At 45.5% G+C, this 20,757-nt stretch overlaps 1 protein-coding gene and 1 long non-coding RNA gene across 2 annotated transcripts in view; one reads left to right on the forward strand and one right to left on the reverse strand.

Moving 5' to 3' along the window:
• LOC149983201 (uncharacterized) overlaps positions 1-20,757 on the reverse strand; it is a 192,424-nt gene that overhangs the window by 55,277 nt on the left and 116,390 nt on the right. The window lies entirely within an intron of this gene.
• LOC110523429 (beta-centractin) lies at positions 383-7,476 on the forward strand. The gene is made up of 11 exons (XM_021602110.3): positions 383-561; positions 2,054-2,118; positions 2,235-2,310; positions 2,401-2,526; positions 2,769-2,893; positions 3,001-3,217; positions 4,603-4,695; positions 4,809-4,983; positions 5,095-5,156; positions 5,303-5,343; positions 5,433-7,476. Exons 1-11 carry the CDS (start codon positions 514-516, stop codon positions 5,533-5,535), a joined length of 1,131 nt encoding a protein of 376 aa, XP_021457785.1. The 5' UTR covers positions 383-513; the 3' UTR covers positions 5,536-7,476.

Here is a 20,757-nt window from a genome sequence, read left to right on the forward strand (position 1 = left end):
AACATTTTTGGATGTTGTGGAATTTACAGACAAATAAAACATACATAATTTCTGTTCACTAATAATTGCCCATGATTTCCCAAACATGCACATAATAATGTAATAGACATTATGTTTCCACCCTCTCTGATGCTCATCTATTCATCTTGTAAAGGGGGAAAGTTTATTTAGCTGAAGGTACATTTATTCATAAAGATGGTGATGATGATAATAATGATTATGATGATGGAAAAGCAAGCCGGCAAAAACAGTGCACAAGCTCACAACCCTAAATCTGGGGTTGACAGCGAGCACGTGGGCTCCAGCTGGCAGTATTTCCATTGGGTGTTGCCACTGTCAGTCTACTCTAGAGACAACCGCATACCTACTGGGTTGGGTTGTGATCAACGCAAGCAGCAGCGACCAGTGGTCTGAGAGCAGAGTGACAGGGCGTTATTTACATGATTAAAATATCAAATAGGCAAGATTGTATCAAAGGATTAATAGAATCATATCTTAAACAATTAGTTCGTCATGGAGTCCTATGACATTATAGCTAACCAGCCGGTTGTGATCGATAATGTAAGTATGATGTCACTCATCCACACCCTTGCCTAGCTAACGACTAGCCAGGGAGGTTAGCTAGCTAGTGTTGTGTTGGAGGTTTTGATCAAAGATTTTTATATCTAAACCAAGATAGGCCACAGCCTGTCGTGTCCAATGGAAACAAAGTCATAGTGGGCTGAACAAGGAAAGAGGTGGGCAGAGCCGAGTACGAGCTAGCGAGATCCTATCGGCCTGTTGTAGCATACATCTGCATATTTCCGTCAGGGAATGCCTATTCTGAAGTGCGCGTGTGCAATAACTCAATTCGCCTTTGCACCCCTTCTAAACGCCACTTTTTTTTTTACTTTGGCAAAGGGTTAGTCTACAACATATTCTAGTTTTGGGAAAATAAAACTGTATTGAGATCAAATGTTTCATCTATGAGGACATTTGCATAATGTTGGCCAAAATCCATCTTCTCCCACTGCTCGCCACTGGGCTTCCTCTCACTACCATATTCGGTAGTGAGTGGAAACGCCAAGCGGATGATTCACATTTATACATCCGGTGAAATATCTTCTTATTGTTCTAGCTGTGCTTTGATAGCTGACATTACTGAATACATTGTACTAGCTTATTATTCATAAATATATTCCACTTGCGCTTAGCCACCTCTTTCCACGTGCACCTCGTGTAGTAGAATGTCTCTTTGTCAAATATGTATGTTGCTGTGTGTGCTGCAGAATCAGCTGACGTTGTTATTTTTCATCCAAACACTGTTTTGCCTGTATCGTCTCCATATATGTTCTGTTCTGGAAGAATAACTATCTAACTAGATTTATATGATACATTTACAGTTAACGTAACTAGCTGCAACACTGGCTAGGTAACTAGCTGCAAAACTGGCTAGATACACAAACCCCACCTTGCGAACGGCTAGCCATCTATGCGAAATGCGTTGGCCGAGAAAGAAGTTAGCTAGCAGCGTTAGCTATCGCCACCTGTCACTGATTATGCGCACCACACTAGAAATAAAAAACTTAATTCCAAAATGAGCTTATATGCTAGATAATTGGACATGAATGAGTGTATCGGACCTTGCAGGTGATAACTGTTGTGTTGTTGTCAACATAATACTACCTGTGTCATCTGTTGCCCTGTCATGAGCCCAGAGGCCTTTCATTGCCCTGTCATGAGCCCAGGGGCCTTTCATGGGCTAATGTTTTACTCAAACCCTTCTAGGAAGGAAACACTAGGCATGTTAAAGCCCAGTGATGCTGCCATAACCCAGAAGATAGGGGCTGTAATGTGTGTGATGTCTCAGACAGAGTGGGATAATGCCTTCCGCTGCCTCAGGCTGTGTCTTATGACTCAACACACACACAAGGAGTGTTAATTGTGGTGGGTTGGGACAGACAACTTAAGTAGTCATAGCTTGATATGAATAACTTTCTCTCCTGTCCTATCTCTCCTAATCTTCCCTCTACCTCTCCTACTCTTCCCTCTACCTCCATCTGTCTCTCCCCAGGGTTCAGGTGTTGTCAAAGCTGGCTTTGCTGGAGACCAGATCCCCAAATACTGCTTCCCCAACTAGTAAGACCTCCTTTATTTGTACCTATCCTACATCAATAAGACACAGCTGTGATTCAGATCGATAACATCTGTGGGGTTGTTTCTAACTGTGTTGTGTTCTGCTGTGTGTGATCCAGTGTGGGCCGTCCCAAGCACGTGCGCGTGATGGCAGGAGCCCTGGAGGGGGACCTCTTCATTGGACCCAAAGCAGAGGTAGGCTTCATACCATAGCCTTACACACACACACTATGAAGGGGCCAGTTTCAACAAGCCTCTAACCCTTCTCTTATCCCTCCCTCCCAGGAGCACAGAGGGTTGCTGTCAGTAAGGTATCCTATGGAGCATGGTATAGTGAAGGATTGGAACGATATGGAGAGGATCTGGCAGTATGTCTACTCTAAGGAACAGCTGCAGACCTTCTCAGAGGAGGTGGGCTCTCCTCTCATCTCCTTATTCTCCTCCTCCCCTTTTCCTGTCTCTAATCTCCTCAATGTGTGAACCGTTAACCATTGTTGTAAATGTTAGGCTTCTTGATTTATTGAATTGTATAAAAAATTATGGATGTTGTGAGTGTGTGAAAAGTATTTAACAGACAAGGGAGCTGGTATGACTAAGAAAGGGATTTTCAGCCTTCTGGCTCGCATGCTAACTAGATCTGTCTTCCCCTCAAGCACCCTGTCCTGCTGACTGAAGCCCCTCTGAACCCCAGTAAGAACAGGGAGAAGGCAGCTGAGGTGTTCTTTGAGACCTTCAACGTTCCCGCCCTCTTTATCTCCATGCAGGCAGTCCTCAGTCTGTGAGTACGCTACACTGTTTGTGTGTTTGTGTACATACCGTGTGTGTTAGTGTGTGCAGGCACGCTTCTGTGTGTTTGTTATACTCACGGCCCTTTCTCTGGTCCAGCTATGCGACAGGGCGTACCACGGGTGTGGTGTTGGATGCGGGCGACGGAGTGACCCATGCGGTGCCCATCTACGAGGGCTTTGCCATTCCCCACTCCATCATGAGGGTGGATATCGCTGGAAGGGACGTGTCCCGTTACCTCCGGCTGCTGCTACGCAAGGAGGGCTATGACTTCCATACCTCCGCAGAGTTTGAGGTGGTCCGCACCATTAAAGAGGTAAGGGACGGACAGTGTGTGTGTGTGACCTAACTAGAAGAAAATGAAGGGCTCAATAGGAATTGCTGTCAATTAGGGCTGGGCGATATGGCCTAAAAATCACATCTCAATTTTTTTTCAAACTTATGGGTGATTCACAATATATATCTCTATTATAATTGTTTTTATTTTTAAGTTCTCTCTAAATAAGCATTGTTGTACAATTAAAGGTCAAATGCACTGCATTTCACACAGTCAGCAATAATCTAATGAATTCAGGGCGTGTGAAGTTATACCTAGGATAAATATAAGCCTTCCACAACCATAAGACACACTAATAATTATTTTATCAAAATAATTCAACCTGCTTTTTAAACATTTTATAATCGCTGATCCAGCTTTCAAGTCTGTCTATGAAATTGCCCTCTTTTGTTGCAAATGTACCCAGAACCATGCACATCCACTAATAATGACTAACTTCTTATAGCAGGCAGGCTATAGGACATTAACACAGGTCTCATCAACAATCTCTCCAGCCCACGTGCTAGTGATTAGCCAGCTAATTTTATATTTCAAGTTTAAGCCAACTTAGATGTATCTGCTAGCTAACAAGGCAAAACAGTTGAATGGTTATAAACACACCCTGCTGTCCGTCTCCAACTGTTTGAACAGCATGCTAGTCTGTCCACTTTGTTCACATGTTGAAATCAAGTGGTCTACCTTATTTCTCAGAATGACATGAGTTGACAATTCCTTATATAATTGCGTTTTATGCTTATTGCACATTTATAAAACACAGACTAGACAGTATTAGTCTTTGGCTAAAATGCTGCGAGTGGTATGTGGCACGACAAACTTAGCCTTCTTTTTCCAGAATCAATGTTCATTGATACTCCTGTTTTAGTAATGTCTGCTCTGTACGCAATGTGAGGAGTTGAGACATACAAAGGGTATCGTCAGAAAGGTTAACTTGTCCTTTATTACAGTTAAATAATGTCTCAATGTGTTTGTGTCCATATGACTGATTCTGTTGACCTCAAATTCAAATAGCGATTTGAAACCGCTTATTTTCTTTGGGCTTATTTTGGACCTAAGTTTGTCATCTGCCTACCCGACTTTGGGACAACGACTCCCATTGTTAGGGGTGAGATGTGCATCTCATCATTACATACAGATCTCTGGTGTAAATGGGGAGGTGCACACAGCACAGAAGGAGCAAAAGAGACGGGACCAAAAATACAACACGAGAACAAGCGGACATAAACGCTCATAAAGACAAAATGCGATACAGGCATTTGGAATATCGCAGAAAAACATATATTCAAATTCATCTAATTAATTCAATATATTGGACAGCCTTACTGTCAATAGGGATGTCTTGGTAATGTGTGTGTTTCTGTCTTCAGAGAGCCTGCTACCTGTCCCTGAACCCCCAGAAGGATGAGACTCTGGAGACCGAGAAGGCCCAGTACACCCTCCCCGACGGTAGCACGCTGGATGTGAGTCAAACATCACACACACCTTTGTTTTATTTTGAGGGACTACAAACATCATCATCACTTCGACACCCAGTTGAGCCAAACTCTGACCTTTGACCTCTGCCCCTGTCCAGATTGGTCCAGCCAGGTTCCGCGCCCCAGAGCTGCTGTTCAGGCCAGACTTGATCGGAGACGAGAGCGAGGGGATCCACGAGGTGCTGGCCTTCGCTATCCAGAAGTCTGACATGGATCTCCGACGCACACTCTTCTCCAACATCGTACTGTCTGGAGGATCCACACTGCTCAAAGGTTACACACACACACACACACACTGACCAACAACAACTAATACTAGTGTGTTGTGAAGGTGTTTTCTCATGTGGTTGAAGGCTCCTTAGCTAACAGTCTTTTCTGTTGCAGGCTTCGGGGACAGGTTACTAAGCGAAGTGAAGAAGCTCGCTCCCAAAGACGTGAAGATCAAGGTATGGTAACTAATGACCCAACTTTTCACCTCTTCTTGGCCAGAGCTCAGCATGTTGCTATATGAGTCTGTTTTTAGCATGTGTGGACAGGATGTCTCCTCAGCAAGTCCCTGCTGACTTTCTGTCTCTCTGTGTTTCCTGTCCAGATTTCCGCCCCTCAGGAGAGGCTCTACTCCACGTGGATCGGGTAAGAGGTCACCACACACAGACTCACTCTCACATCTCTCTATTCCCTAATCCCTCTCTCCTCTCCTCCCTCTATTGTGTTCTGTGTAGTGGCTCCATCCTGGCGTCGTTGGACACCTTTAAGAAGATGTGGGTCAGTAAGAAGGAGTATGAGGAGGACAGAGCACGGGCCATCCACAGGAAGACCTTCTAACACCGCTGCCCTTAAACTGACCTCAACATGACCTATCTGCCCTGTGCTGCCCCAACCTGTCACGACACTACCCTCCAATGCTCCTGTATTTGCTCTGTTTCCCCACATTACTGATTTGCCCCAACATCTGGAACTATCCCACAGCCCCATGTCTGCCCCTCCCCTTAAGGCCTCCCCCATCCTCTGGCAAGGGGACTTTCCATATACACCCTCCCTCAATTCAGCATGCCTTCTGTTACCAGCCATGTGGGAGAGAGCGGGGTGGCCCTTCAGGCAAGCCTGTGGGCCTCTCACCTCCTCCCACACCCAGGGCTGCGTGGGCATATATGTCAATACTGTGGACTGTTCTTTCTGTTCTTAAAGGGGCAATGCTATACTCAACCCTGAAGTATTTATATTACTCTCCTATCTACCCTGCCCTGTACGATACCTTGCAATCATCCAATGACAAAGAAGGTGAACGTTTTTCGATTCTGTAAGAATTCCATTCCAAACCGAAGAGATTGATTTAATTGTTTTGCGTTCTTTAAAAAAATATCTTGGTCGTCACAGTTACAAATCACCATGTTAATGTTAGCAGTTGAATTCACCATTGTTTTCTTACATTTTTTTGTTTCCATTTGTTGAATTAGATTGTGTTGAGGGTCAGGGTTAGGATAGTCTGCTATAGGAATAGGTCATGCTGTAGACGGGTAGAGAATACCACTGTGTTTTACATTGCCTCATCAAATATTCAAGCAATTCATTGGAAAACATTCAAAGAACTTCTCTTTCCACCAACCCTCCCACATGTGTTCTTCAACAACAACTAATGGACATGTTTAGACGACAGCGATGTTTAACCTATCCTTATGATGTGTAAAGTATCTCCATTCAGTTAGCTGTGTTTTTTTCTCTTTGTTTGAAAATGACATTAGTGGAAATGGTTTGATAACAAAGGACCGGTGAGATGTATCCTCCTCACTTGGTACCAGATCCAACGGGGGGGATTTCAACTTTAAATAACCATTAGATGACCATTGCTATTTCTAAATGACCGTTTAAGATATGACAGTTGAACTTTGGGACCAGCTGAATGGGACCCTTGAATGCCTTGTAAAGATTAAACAGGACAAAGTGCTGTCCATAAAGCATGTTAGTGTTCTGTACTGCACAGAGACTGATCTGAGAGCTGTATGCCTGGACAGGATCATCTCTGAGGAGGTCCAAGTCTCCACTAACCATTGATACAATACAGGTTCATATTTAATAATCACCTTTCTGGTTAACCTTCAGATTGATGAAGGCTTATCTGATCCTAGATCTGTGGTTATGGGCAGCTACAACCTGGAGTGATCTCTGATCTCAGTGTTAGTCAAGGGTCAGGGACTAGCTGAATATTGGGTGAAAGGCCACAGAGATCAAACATTGTAATTTGATTTCTCTCCAAAGACTCCATATTTGGCTCCATTTAAAGGATGGTGGAAATCACCTGTTAAATGTTACCTGTAAGTTATTTTAAAACACCATAAGTGTATGGGTTAGAACAATTGAGAGAGAGCAATGTTTAGTTGCTATAGACTGTAGTAGGACCATTCACATAATAAGCATGTAGAAGCACAAGATGGTGGATTATTATCAGTTAGTTTTCTACCCTCTATTCCCCCTCATGTACAACTAGAAGTCTGGGTGTTATTATGGCTAAGCTGATTTCCCTACGTCTCAGTGGCAGTAAAGGGCTTGTGTCCAAAACTGTGTCCGCCTTACTCCGGTGCCCTGGCACCGGAAAGTCCACTTCAGATTCTGGGTGTTTTTTAAAAGGTTCTATACTTAAAAAGCCTTGTGTACAGTGGACCGCTTTTCAAAACGTCAAAAAATAAAATAAATGTACAATACTGTTTATTCAAGTGTTGCTTTTACTTTTCATTTTGTAAATTCAGTATAATAAATAAGTTAATGACAGCTGTTGGAGGTGTCTGGTCTTTGTAATTCATTTGTCTTTATGATAATCATAACCAACAGGATGCTATGAATTGTTTCATACATTGTGACCCACTTCAGTTACACTCTGGTGACTTTGGTCACATATTAAATTAACTTCTAAAGGCATTCATTCAGAAGTACTATACGTTACAATGAAAGTCATACCACATCCAGGAGCATGAGGTAGACATTAGAACACTCAGTGAAAGAACCACTGAACTGGAGAGACAGGTGAACGAAGAGAGGGATGAAGAGAATAACATTTGGTATTTTATTAGGATCCCCATTAGCTGTTGCAAAAGCATTAGCTACTCTTCCTGGGGTCCACACAAAACATGAAACATGACATAATACAGAACATCAATAGACAAGAACAGCTCAAGGACAGAACTACATAAATTCAAAAGAAAACTGGAGAGGAAGCTGAAGAGAGAATCTGTCAGGAGGGAGGAGATGGAGAGAAAGCTAAAGAGACTGAGAGCGAAGAGAGATAATGAGAGGAGGGAGAGGGAGGAGAGACACAGACAGGAGATTGAGGAGATGAGAGGAAGCTATGAAGGAGAGGCCAGAGTTGAAGCAGAGAGAAACCTGGTGAAGATAATCCTGCCTGAGTTACAGAGGAACATCATGATCTCACAGACTAAGATGGAGAGGGAGTTAAGCAGACAGATGGAGAGGGAGTTAAGCAGACAGATGGAGAGGGAGTTAAGCAGACAGATGGAGAGGGAGTTAAGCAGACAGATGGAGAGGGAGTTAAGCAGACAGATGGAGGAGAAGGATAGAGAGATGGAGGAGAAGGATAGAGTACCTCCTGTATATAGCCTTGCTGTTTATTTTACTGTTATTTTACTGCTGCTCTTGAACTATTTGTTATTTACATTTTTTTACTTATCTATTTTTTACTTAACACTTCTTTTTCTTAAAACTGCGTTGTTGGTTAAGGGTCTGTAAGTAAGCATTTCACTGTAAGGTTTACACCTGTTGTATTCGGTGCATGTGACAAATACAATCATTCACAATGTGAGATCAAAAGTGGTCGTCTTACTATTTCAGCAGTGTCATTTTTTCTATTTGTATAAGTGGTTATGTTGAAACTTGAAATATAAGTATCTCTACAGTGAAGGATTTATTAGTAATTCATTTATTTTCATTGTCATGCATAGTTTATTAGTTCAAAGAAACCCTTTAATAATGAGTGATTTGAATGACACATCCATTGTGAATTTACTCCCACATTAACAATCAGACTCCCAATGACAACCACCACCTGAGATGGCTATTATTATGGCTATTATTATGGCTATTATTATGGCTATTATTATGGCTATTATTATGGCTATTATTATGGCTATTATTATGGCTATTATTGCAACAAAGAAACAAAACTTAGTAAGGAGTCAGTGGGAATTTCTTGTCTTGAATGATTCAATCTCAGGAGACCAGAGGAAGTTATGGAGCATCAGTCTGAATGGAGGTGTCCATATGACTGACAGGCGAAGAGTTAAACAGACATGCAGTAACCTTCTCTGGCCACTAGATGTATGTGTTGCACCACCAGAGGAGCAGGAGGAACCATGAGGAGTATAGGAGCAGGAGTAAGCTACAGATAACTGCGAAAAATAAAGGAAACACCAGCATAAAACAACTCAACAGGGCATTGGGCCACCACGATCCAGGACAGATTCAATGCATCTTGTCATTGATTCTACAAGTGTATGGAACTTGGAGGAATGCGACACCATTCTTCCACAAGAAATTCCATAATTTGATGTTTTGTTGATGGAAAACGCAGTCTCAGTCACCCATAATCTCCCATAAGTGTTCAATTGGGTTGAGATCTGATGACTGAGATAGCCAATGCATATGGCTAACATAATTTTCATGCTCATCAAACCATTCAGTGACCACTCGTGCCAGGTGGATGGGGCCATTGTCATCGTATGGGGGCATAGCCATGGAGACAAAATAATGACCTGGCCAGCATTTTTATACATGACCCTAAGCATGATGGGATGTTAATTGCTTAATTAACTCAGGAACCACACCTGTGTGGAATAACCTGCTTTCAATATACTTTGTATCCATCATTTCTCGTGTTTCCATTATTTTGGCAGTTACCTGTACACTTACTATGGCTGTCTCGATTCTTCTATGAGGAAGAGAGATAGGAAACCCGCTTTCTGTATCTTCTATATGGTATGTTTGCTCTCAGCTCATTGAGCCCAAAGGGACAAATATTAATTCACATATCAGCCGAGGGCCACCGTAGTGTAGGGACAGTTTGAGTGTTAGTGTGTATGTGTGTGTGTATCTGTATTGTGTTAACACAGTTGCTATGCAGTTATCTTTGCTGTGGCATTGTGTGCAGTTATCTTTGTTGTTGCATTGTGTGAATGTCTCCTGCCCAGATCCCCAGTCACCAACACACAGAGCACAGACAGAGAGAGAAAGTTATAAAAGAGATGTGATACTAGTGGTTGGCATATACACCTGGCAGTGTGTGTGAGTTTGTGGGCATGCCTGTGTCTGCTTGTGCACATGGTTTTGTGTGTGTGTGTGTATGTGTGTGCATCACAGGAGGCTGAAAGGATGATGGCTCATAATAATGGCTGGTATGGCGTGAATGGAATGGTATCAAACAATGTGTTTGATACCATTCCATTAATTTAGTTCCAAGCATTACTACGACCTCATCATCCCCAATTAAGGTTCTACCAGCCAACTGGTGTGTATGATAGTGAGAGTGTAGGTGTGTGTCTCCCCCATGGTGTTGCTATGGTATTTATGGAGCGAGAGAATATAAATAGAGAGTATAAATAAGGTACTAGTCTGGCGCATCTCTGATGTTTTCTGTCTTTATTTGGAAGGAAAATAAAATAATGAATAATGGATGAGTTATCAAGAGATAAATGAGGAGAGAGCCGAGTGTGGGGCCAGGGGAAAGAGAAAGGAAAGAGGAGGTGAGGGGGAGTAAAGAGGAGGGGTGGATAAGGGGAGGGGGAGAGGGAGGAAAGAGGAGGGGAAGAGGGAGGAAAGAGGATGGGAGGATAAGGGGAGGGGGGAATGGGAGGAAAGAGGAGGGGAGAGTAAGGGGAGAAAAGAGGAGGGGTGGATAAGGGGAGGGGAAGAGGGAGGAAAGAGGAGGGGAGGGTAAGGGGAGGGGGAAAGGGAGTAAGGAGGAGGGGAGGGTAAGGGGAGTGGGAGGAAAGAGGAGGGGAGGGTAAGGGGAGGGGGAAAGGGAGTAAGGAGGAGGGGAGGGTAAGGGGAGGGGGAAAGGGAGTAAAGAGGATGGGAGGGGAGAGGGAAGGGGGAAAGGGAGTAAGGAGGAGGGGAGGGGGAGGTTAGGTTTCTCTCTCTCTCTCTCTCTCTCTCTCTCTCTCTCTCTCTCTCTCTCTCTCTCTCTCTCTCTCTCTGTCTCTCTCTCTCTCTCTCTCTCTCTCTCTCTCTCTCTCTCTCTCTCTCTCTCTCTCTCTCTCTCTCTCTCTCTCTCTCTCTCTCAGGACCACTGAAATGTATATAAATATCAGGGCCAGAACACACAAAGAGGATAGAGTAACACCCTAACACACACACAAACACACGCACGCACGCACGCACACACGCACGCACGCACGCACACACACACACACACACACACACACACACACACACACACACACACACACACACACACACACACACACACACACACACACACACACACACACACACACACACACACACTTACTCCACAGGCACTGTAATCTGCTCCCAGGAGTCTCTCAGATCTGCAGCAATTACATAAGAGAGGGAACAAAAACTAGCAGGTGGCAACAATCTCTCAGACATTATGATCTTGTTTCTCTAAGCCCTGACTCCTCTCTTCATCACTTCATCCCTCTCTCATCCTCCTCTGACCTTATGTGACATTACAGCAAAAAAAAGCAACAGAGACAGAGAGGAGATGGGAAGAGGAGAGAGGAGGGGAGAGGGGAGGATAGGAGATGAGAGTAGAGGGGAGAGATGAAAGGAGATGAGGAGAGAAGAGGGGAGGATAGGAGATGAGGAGAGAGGAGGGGAGAGGGGAGGATAGGATATGAGAGAGTAGTGTGGAGGGGAGAGAGGGGAGGAGAGGATAGGAGATGAGGAGAGAGGAGAGGAGAGCAGAGGTGAGAGGGGAGCAGTGGATAGGAGATGAGAGGGGAGGGGAGGAGAGAGAGGGGAGAGGATAGTAGATGAGAGAGGAGAGGGGAGGATAGGAGATGAGAGAGGAGAGGATAGGAGATGAAAGAGGAGAGGGGAGGAGAGGATAGGTGATGAGAGAGGAGAGCTCAAGTTTCTCTTGACTCATGTTGATCTATTAGTTCTAGAAAGAACAGACAACCACAGAGATACAGGTTGGACTCTTGTATTCAAACACATTTACAGAACATTACTGCCACAGACAGGCTACATCTGCTTGAGGCTTGCTACACAGATCAGAGAACAGAAGGTTCTAAAAAGGTTTAAAAAATAAAAGGTTTAAAAAATAGAGTGTCTGGACTCGTTAGAGAAGTTCTAGAGGGTGATGCTTACAGGTTGTACTATCCACTGATTGGCCATCGGCTCAGAGACATGAATCACCTCACAACATCAATAACGAGCTATGGTAACGGTTACCCTGGAATCCAGAGACCATTCTGAACAATCATATTCCGGAGCAGACAGAAATATTTCTCAAAGAAAATATTTTCAGAATGAGAGAAATTATCATTCAGTTCAACAATCAGTTGAATCACAGACACACTGAAAAGCAGACACACTGAAAAGCACGCCCCCCCACCACCTCCACACACAGACCAGATCCATTTTCCAGATATCTTGTAGTCATGTCCAGCACACTGTAGGGTCATTAGATGTCTGTGTTTGTTGTACCTGTAATCTATGTGAGGGTCCCTGTATATGTGTGATCATTAGTGAGGTCAAACACACTTAGGGTGGTGATTATGCACACACACACACACACACACACACACACACACACACACACACACACACACACACACACACACACACACACACACACACACACACACACACACACACACACACACACACACACACACACACACACACTCACACACACAACATTCATAAATGCATGATGATAAGTGTTCAAACACACATTAGTTGATGATTTTGTATGTTATCACTCATACAGTCCTAACCACCTGTTGTCTATGTTTTGTGTGTGTGTGTGTGTGTGCATTTGTGTGCGTGTGTCAAATTGGCCAGCAACATGCATCAGCCTACTAAACACTCCTCTACAACAGCACATCTACAACAGCACAGAGTGAGGTATCATGGGGCACCAAGGCAACAGAAAGGAACGTCACAGACAGAAATACATGTAACATAACATCACAGTCACACTGCTAGTTTGCACCTCTTCTTTTCACATGAATAAAAATAAATGGAAACAAAAACAGACATAAACCCTGATTCAGTCATCACCTAGCTGTAAAATGGCTGCATGTGTGTCAGTGTGACTATGTGACTGTGTGTCAGTGTGTGACTGTGTGTCAGATTGTGACTGTGTGTGTGTGTGTTTAGCCCTTGGAGTTTAGGGTTTAAACAGTATCTTCCTGGCAAGGAAATCATCCAGAGATGTCGAATCAAATTTGTCATGTCGAGTTGCTGTGATGTTTTGGGGCACTAAACACCCTCCCATGGGAGTTGAACAGCTGGTGAGAGCAGTCCTATAGCCTGTATGTGTTTGTGTGTGTGTGTGTGTGTGTGTGTGTGTTTTCCCGTGTGTAGTGTTTACTCTGTGAAGTTTGTTGGAAGTGCATACACTATAATGATATCTATTCTGAACAATGAATATCTTATTTAGACATATGAACATAAACAACAACTATGATGCCGGGGCATTCCCAGCACTTCAGTTTTAAGCATGTGCCGTTTCTCAGTACCATATTTCTCACCACAGTATTTCTAGGTAGTATTTAGGTAATTATTTTTTAACAGCTGTACAGTAATTTGTCAGAAGACAGTAAGCCTGAGTAAAGCCTGCAGGCACAGCGAACGGGAGGGTAATGTCATTTGTAATTGATGAAATGTCTATATTTTTCAGTTTTAGAATGAGTTGCTTATTAGGCTATATATGGATGTGTGCCCGATGCCGCCCCTCATTTCTGATTCTCCGCTGTGTGTGCAATATCAAGTGCGTCTAAAGGCGATTTAGTGCGGTCTCTATTAAATGATCCACAGCCTATAGGCTTTAGGCTACGAAGTGCATGCTCGGAGAAGCACAGAGCACAGTTATATTTATAAGATAGCTGCTGAGACGGTGTAAATACAACTAGGCTGCATTACACATCCAACTTTTTTTGTGTGTGCAGCCTAACTAATGGCTGTGCTGTGTATGACTACGCTGTCAGTTCAGGAGTCAAAGGTTTCTTCCAAATAGCCTATAGCTTATGTTCTGTTCAGTTTGAGGAGAAGGCGCAGGTGATAAGGAGGACCGGTCAACTTTGATAGCTTGTTACTACTATAATAGTTTCGATTAAAAACAATGTTTCTTGCCCATGATGTATTTATCACAGTAATTGACCTCACAATAAGTCAGATTTCAGTCATTTACATCGTGGTGCTGAAACTTGAAGCAGCAGCCGCGGCACAATCAATTGGAAATGGACAGCTCATGGTGCTGAAAGTAGGAAAATTAGAGTAGGAATAATTCATTATAGAGGGCTTCGTATTGGAGCCTATTTCTTCTAATTAAAGAAATAATAGGTAGGCCTATCGGTTTGACAGATGAAATGAGGCTATAGGCTCCTATATCCATAGATTTTGTCGGTCAATTCCTCCACCCACCATGCACTCTTTAAAAACAGCCAACCTTCATGTCAGTGAAGAGACTGGAATTGGGGGGGTATGAGAGGGTATGACATAGTAATATATATATATAGTTTATATAAACTGATCCGATTATATAAAGTACTCTATAACAATGCTTTTGTCTGCGATACTAGAAACAAGCTGTAAAATAGCAGAGAAAGACGTGGCAATATCATTGTTTCAATTCTTTGACATTCAGAGGCTGAGCTACAACCTGCTGTAGCCAAGGAGACAAAAAAATTGACTTTGCTTGGGAAGTAATCTAATTCTGTCACTATCAATTGTTTAAGCTATTCACTTTCTGTACAATAGAAGATGTTTAAACCCAGGCAGCTTTTAGGTTAGCACTTGTGTTGTGAAAGGTAGGGCTAACTTGAAAATACCATGCTCAGATTCCAAATGAAGTCTCAGATTTAATTATTTGCATACAGGGCCAGTTTTGTTGCAAACAAGACTAACATGATTTGGCATTGGAGGAATATGATAAGATAAACACATAGGCCTATCGCTCTGTCCATTATTAGCCTGTCAGATGAACACATAGGCCTATCTCTCTGTCCATGATTAGCCTGTCAGATGAACACATAGGCCTCCCTCTGTCCATTATTAGCCTGTCAGATGAAAACATAGGCCTACCTCTGTCCATGATTAGCCTGTCAGATGAAAACATAGGCCTATCTCTCTGTCCATGATTAGCCTGTCCGATGAACACATAGGCCTACCTCTGTCCATGATTAGCCTTTCAGATGAACACATAGGCCTATCTCTCTGTCCATTATTAGCCTGTCAGATGAACACATAGGTCTACCTCTGTCCATTGTTAGCCTATAATTTTGGTAATTTGTGTGGCATTAAAAAAAGACTGCTAACATGTCAAATTATGTAGAATTGCATGAACTGTTTATAAAATTTATTTATTTCATGGACCTGCAAATATGATGATAGATTCATGCAATGCTTTTACTATGCTTTTACTACTAGGAGATCTTTCCACCTCTACTCTTGTCCATGGATGTCTGCAAACCCACAACTTCTGGCCCGCAGCCTTATACGCTATAAAAACCTCTCCATGGCAATTTAATACTTACAAGACGAAAACTGAAAACCTAAAACTGCATATCTAAGGCTCTGGTCTGTCCATGAAGTGAGGGCAAAAGGTAGACATGTTCTCTGCTGTCCACATTGTTTAATTCTTATTTTGGGTATAGGGGAGGGTCACTTTTTATTTCAAGCATTCTGTCATGTATTGTCATGTTGTGTCTTGTTCCTGTTCTTTCTCTTCACCCTGTCTCCCTCTGCTGGTCGTATTAGGTTACCTTTTCTTCCCCTCTTTCCCCCAGCTGTTCCTTGTCTTCTCTAACTACCTCGTTCACCCCTTTTCCCACCTGTTCCCTTTTTCCCTCTGATTAGGTCTCTATATCTCTCTCTGTTCCTGCTCCTGTCCTTGTCGGATTCTCGTTTGTGTTTCTCATGCCTGAACCAGACTATCGTCGTGTTTGCTGCAACCTTGTCCTGTCCTGTCGGAATCTGCCAGTTCATCTAACCTTGTCCTGTCCTGTCGGAATCTGCCTGTCCATCTGAGCCTACATGTGTTTCGTAATTAAAGAAACTCTGTTTTGTTAATTCGCTTTTGGGTCCTCATTCACGCACCCCTGACAGAAGAATCCGACCAAGAATGGACCCAGCGACTTCGGATCCTCTCCACTCAGCCGTCGAGATCCAGGGAGCGATGCTAGGCAGACACGAGCAGGAATTGTCTGCTGCTCGACATGCCGTTGAGACTCTGGCCGCCCAAGTCTCCAACCTCACAGAACAGGTTCACCATCTCCGCCTCGATCCACCGGCCACTTCCAGGGCTTTCGAATCTCCGGAGCCCAGAATCAATAACCCGCCGTGTTACTCTGGGGAGCCCACTGAATGCCGCTCGTTCCTCACCCAGTGTGATATTGTGTTTTCTCTCCAGCCCAACACTTACTCCAGGAGCACTGCTCGTATCGCCTACGTCATATCTCTCCTTACTGGACGGGCTCGTGAGTGGGGCACGGCAATCTGGGAGGCAAGGGCTGAGTGTACTAACCAGTATCAGGACTTTAAGGAGGAGATGATACGGGTTTTTGATCGATCTGTTTTTGGGGAGGAAGCTTCCAGGGTCCTGTCTTCCCTATGTCAAGGTAATCGATCCATAACAGACTACTCTATTGAGTTTCGCACTCTTGCTGCCTCCAGTGACTGGAACGAGCCGGCTTTGCTCGCTCGTTTTCTGGAGGGTCTCCGCGCGGAGGTAAAGGATGAGATTCTCTCCCGGGAGGTTCCTTCCAGCGTGGATTCCTTGATTGAACTCGCTATTCGCATAGAGCGACGGGTTGATCTTCGTCACCGAGCTCGTGGAAAGGAGCTCGCGTTCTCCGTTGCCCCCCTCTCCGCATCACTACCATCTTCCTCTGCCGGCTCGGGTGCTGAGCCTATGCAGCTGGGAGGTATCCGCATCTCGACTAAAGAGAGGGAACGGAGAATCACCAACCGCCTCTGTCTCTATTGCGGTTCCGCTGGTCATTTTGTCACTTCATGTCCAGTAAAAGCCAGAGCTCATCAGTAAGCGGAGGGCTACTGGTGAGCGCTACTACTCCTGTCTCTCCTTCAAGATCCTGCACTACCTTGTCGGTCCATCTACGCTGGACCGGTTCGTCAGCTTCCTGCAGTGCCTTGATAGACTCTGGGGCGGAGGGCTGTTTTATGGACGAGACCTGGGCTCGGGAACATGACATTCCTCTCAGACAGTTAAGGGAGCCCACGGCCTTGTTCGCTTTGGATGGTAGTCCTCTCCCCAGGATTCAGCGTGAGACGCTACCTTTAACCCTCACTGTCTCTGGTAATCATAGCGAAACCATTTCTTTTTTGATTTTTCGTTCACCTTTTACACCTGTTGTTTTGGGCCATCCCTGGCTAGTTTGTCATAATCCTTCTGTTAATTGGTCTAGTAATTCTATCCTCTCCTGGAACGTCTCTTGTCATGTGAAATGTTTAATGTCTGCTATCCCTCCTGTTTCCTCTGTCTCTTCTTCACAGGAGGAGCCTGGTGATTTGACAGGGGTGCCGGAGGAATATCACGATCTGCGCACGGTGTTCAGTCGGTCCAGGGCCACCTCTCTTCCTCCACACCGGTCGTATGATTGTAGTATTGATCTCCTTCCGGGAACCACTCCCCCCCGGGGTAGACTATACTCTCTGTCGGCTCCCGAACGTAAGGCTCTCGAAGATTATTTGTCTGTAGCTCTTGACGCCGGTACCATAGTCCCCTCCTCCTCTCCCGCCGGAGCAGGTTTTTTTTTTGTCAAGAAGAAGGACGGGTCTCTGCGTCCCTGCATAGATTATCGAGGGCTGAATGACATAACAGTGAAGAATCGTTATCCGCTTCCTCTTATGTCTTCAGCCTTCGAGATCCTGCAGGGAGCCAGGTTTTTCACTAAGTTGGACCTTCGTAACGCTTACCATCTCGTGCGCATCAGGGAGGGGGACGAGTGGAAGACGGCATTTAACACTCCGTTAGGGCACTTTGAATACCGGGTTCTTCCTTTCGGCCTCGCTAACGCTCCAGCTGTCTTTCAGGCATTAGTCAATGACGTCCTGAGAGACATGCTGAACATCTTTGTTTTCGTTTACCTTGACGATATCCTGATTTTTTCACCGTCACTCCAGATTCATGTTCAGCACGTTCGACGTGTCCTCCAGCGCCTTTTAGAGAATTGTCTTTTTGTGAAGGCTGAGAAGTGCACTTTTCATGCCTCCTCCGTCACATTTCTCGGTTCTGTTATTTCCGCTGAAGGCATTAAGATGGATCCCGCTAAGGTCCAAGCTGTCATTGATTGGCCCGTCCCTAAGTCACGCGTCGAGCTGCAGCGCTTTCTCGGCTTCGCGAACTTCTATCGTCGTTTCATCCGTAATTTCGGTCAGGTGGCAGCTCCTCTCACAGCCCTTACTTCTGTCAAGACGTGCTTTAAGTGGTCCGTTTCCGCCCAGGGAGCTTTCGATCTCCTCAAGAATCGTTTTACTTCCGCACCTATCCTTGTTACACCTGACGTCTCTAGACAGTTCGTTGTCGAGGTTGACGCGTCAGAGGTGGGCGTGGGAGCCATTCTTTCTCAGCGCTCCCTCTCTGACGACAAGGTCCACCCTTGCGCGTATTTTTCTCATCGCCTGTCGCCGTCGGAACGTAACTATGATGTGGGAAACCGCGAACTGCTCGCCATCCGCTTAGCCCTAGGCGAATGGCGACAGTGGTTGGAGGGGGCGACCGTTCCTTTTGTCGTTTGGACTGACCATAGGAACCTTGAGTACATCCGTTCTGCCAAACGACTTAATGCGCGTCAGGCTCGTTGGGCGCTGTTTTTCGCTCGTTTCGAGTTCGTGATTTCTTATCGTCCGGGCTCTAAGAACACCAAGCCTGATGCTTTATCTCGTCTCTTCAGTTCTTCAGTAGCCTCCACTGACCCCGAGGGGATTCTCCCTGAGGGGCGTGTTGTCGGGTTGACTGTCTGGGGAATTGAGAGGCAGGTAAAGCAAGCACTCACTCACACTCCGTCGCCGCGCGCTTGTCCTAGGAACCTTCTTTTCGTTCCCGTTCCTACTCTTCTGGCCGTTCTTCAGTGGGCTCACTCTGCCAAGTTAGCCGGCCACCCTGGCGTTCGGGGTACGCTTGCTTCCATTCGGCAGCGTTTTTGGTGGCCCACCCGGGAGCATGACACGCGTCGTTTCGTGGCTGCTTGTTCGGTCTGCGCGCAGACTAAGTCCGGTAACTCCCCTCCTGCCGGCCGTCTCAGGCCGCTTCCCATTCCCTCTCGACCGTGGTCTCACATCGCCTTAGATTTTATCACCGGACTGCCTTCGTCAGCGGGGAAGACTGTTATTCTTACGGTTGTCGATAGGTTCTCTAAGGCGGCTCATTTTATTCCCCTTGCTAAGCTTCCTTCTGCTAAAGAGACGGCACAAATCATCATCGAGAATGTTTTCAGAATTCATGGCCTTCCGTCAGACGTCGTTTCGGACAGGGGTCCGCAATTCACGTCTCAATTTTGGAGGGAGTTTTGCCGTTTGATTGGGGCTTCCGTCAGTCTCTCTTCCGGCTTTCACCCCCAGTCTAACGGTCAAGCAGAACGGGCCAATCAGACTATTGGTCGCATCTTACGCAGTCTTTCTTTTCGTAACCCTGCGTCTTGGTCAGAACAGCTCCCCTGGGCAGAATACGCCCACAACTCGCTTCCTTCGTCTGCGACCGGGCTATCTCCTTTTCAGAGTAGCCTCGGGTACCAGCCTCCGCTGTTCTCGTCTCAGTTCGCCGAGTCCAGCGTCCCCTCCGCTCAGGCTTTTGTCCAACGTTGCGAGCGCACCTGGAAGAGGGTCAGGTCTGCACTTTGCCGTTATAGGGGGCAGACTGTGAGAGCCGCTAATAAGCGTAGAACTAAGAGTCCTAGATATTGTCGCGGTCAGAGAGTTTGGCTCTCCACTCAGAACCTTCCCCTTAAGACAGCTTCTCGCAAGCTGACCCCGCGGTTCATTGGTCCGTTCCGTATTTCTCAGATCATTAATCCTGTCGCAGTGCGACTTCTCCTTCCGCGATATCTTCGTCGCGTCCACCCGGTCTTCCATGTCTCCTGTGTTAAGCCCGTTCTTCGCGCTCCCGCTCGTCTTCCCCCCCCCCCCCCCCCATCCTTGTCGAGGGCGCACCTATCTACAGGGTCCGTAAGATTTTGGACATGCGTCCTCGGGGCCGTGGTCATCAGTACCTAGTGGATTGGGAGGGGTACGGTCCTGAGGAAAGGAGTTGGGTTCCCTCTCGGGACGTGCTGGACCGTTCGCTGATCGATGATTTCCTCCGTTGCCGCCAGGTTTCCTCCTCGAGTGCGCCAGGAGGCGCTCGGTGAGTGGGGGGGTACTGTCATGTATTGTCATGTTGTGTCTTGTTCCTGTTCTTTCTCTTCACCCTGTCTCCCTCTGCTGGTCGTATTAGGTTACCTTTTCTTCCCCTCTTTCCCCCAGCTGTTCCTTGTCTTCTCTAACTACCTCGTTCACCCCTTTTCCCACCTGTTCCCTTTTTCCGTCTGATTAGGTCTCTATATCTCTCTCTGTTCCTGCTCCTGTCCTTGTCGGATTCTCGTTTGTGTTTCTCATGCCTGAACCAGACTATCGTCGTGTTTGCTGCAACCTTGTCCTGTCCTGTCGGAATCTGCCAGTTCATCTAACCTTGTCCTGTCCTGTCGGAATCTGCCTGTCCATCTGAGCCTACATGTGTTTCGTAATTAAAGAAACTCTGTTTTGTTAATTCGCTTTTGGGTCCTCATTCACGCACCCCTGACACATTCAGGGAGAATTTAGGTCAAATATATTTTGCTGAAGGGAGAGCCA

The sequence above is a fragment of the Oncorhynchus mykiss genome, chromosome 5 (assembly GCF_057628025.1).
Source record: "Oncorhynchus mykiss isolate SJ-2025 chromosome 5, ASM5762802v1, whole genome shotgun sequence".
Taxonomy (NCBI): domain Eukaryota; kingdom Metazoa; phylum Chordata; class Actinopteri; order Salmoniformes; family Salmonidae; genus Oncorhynchus; species Oncorhynchus mykiss.

Coding starts and splice junctions, on each gene's coding strand:
- LOC110523429 (XM_021602110.3), top strand. CDS start 514: ATGGAGTCCTATGACATTATAGCTAACCAGCCGGTTGTGATCGATAAT. Junction 562..2,053: donor AGCCGGTTGTGATCGATAAT/GTAAGTATGATG, acceptor GTCTCTCCCCAG/GGTTCAGGTGTTGTCAAAGC. Junction 2,527..2,768: donor TGCAGACCTTCTCAGAGGAG/GTGGGCTCTCCT, acceptor CTTCCCCTCAAG/CACCCTGTCCTGCTGACTGA.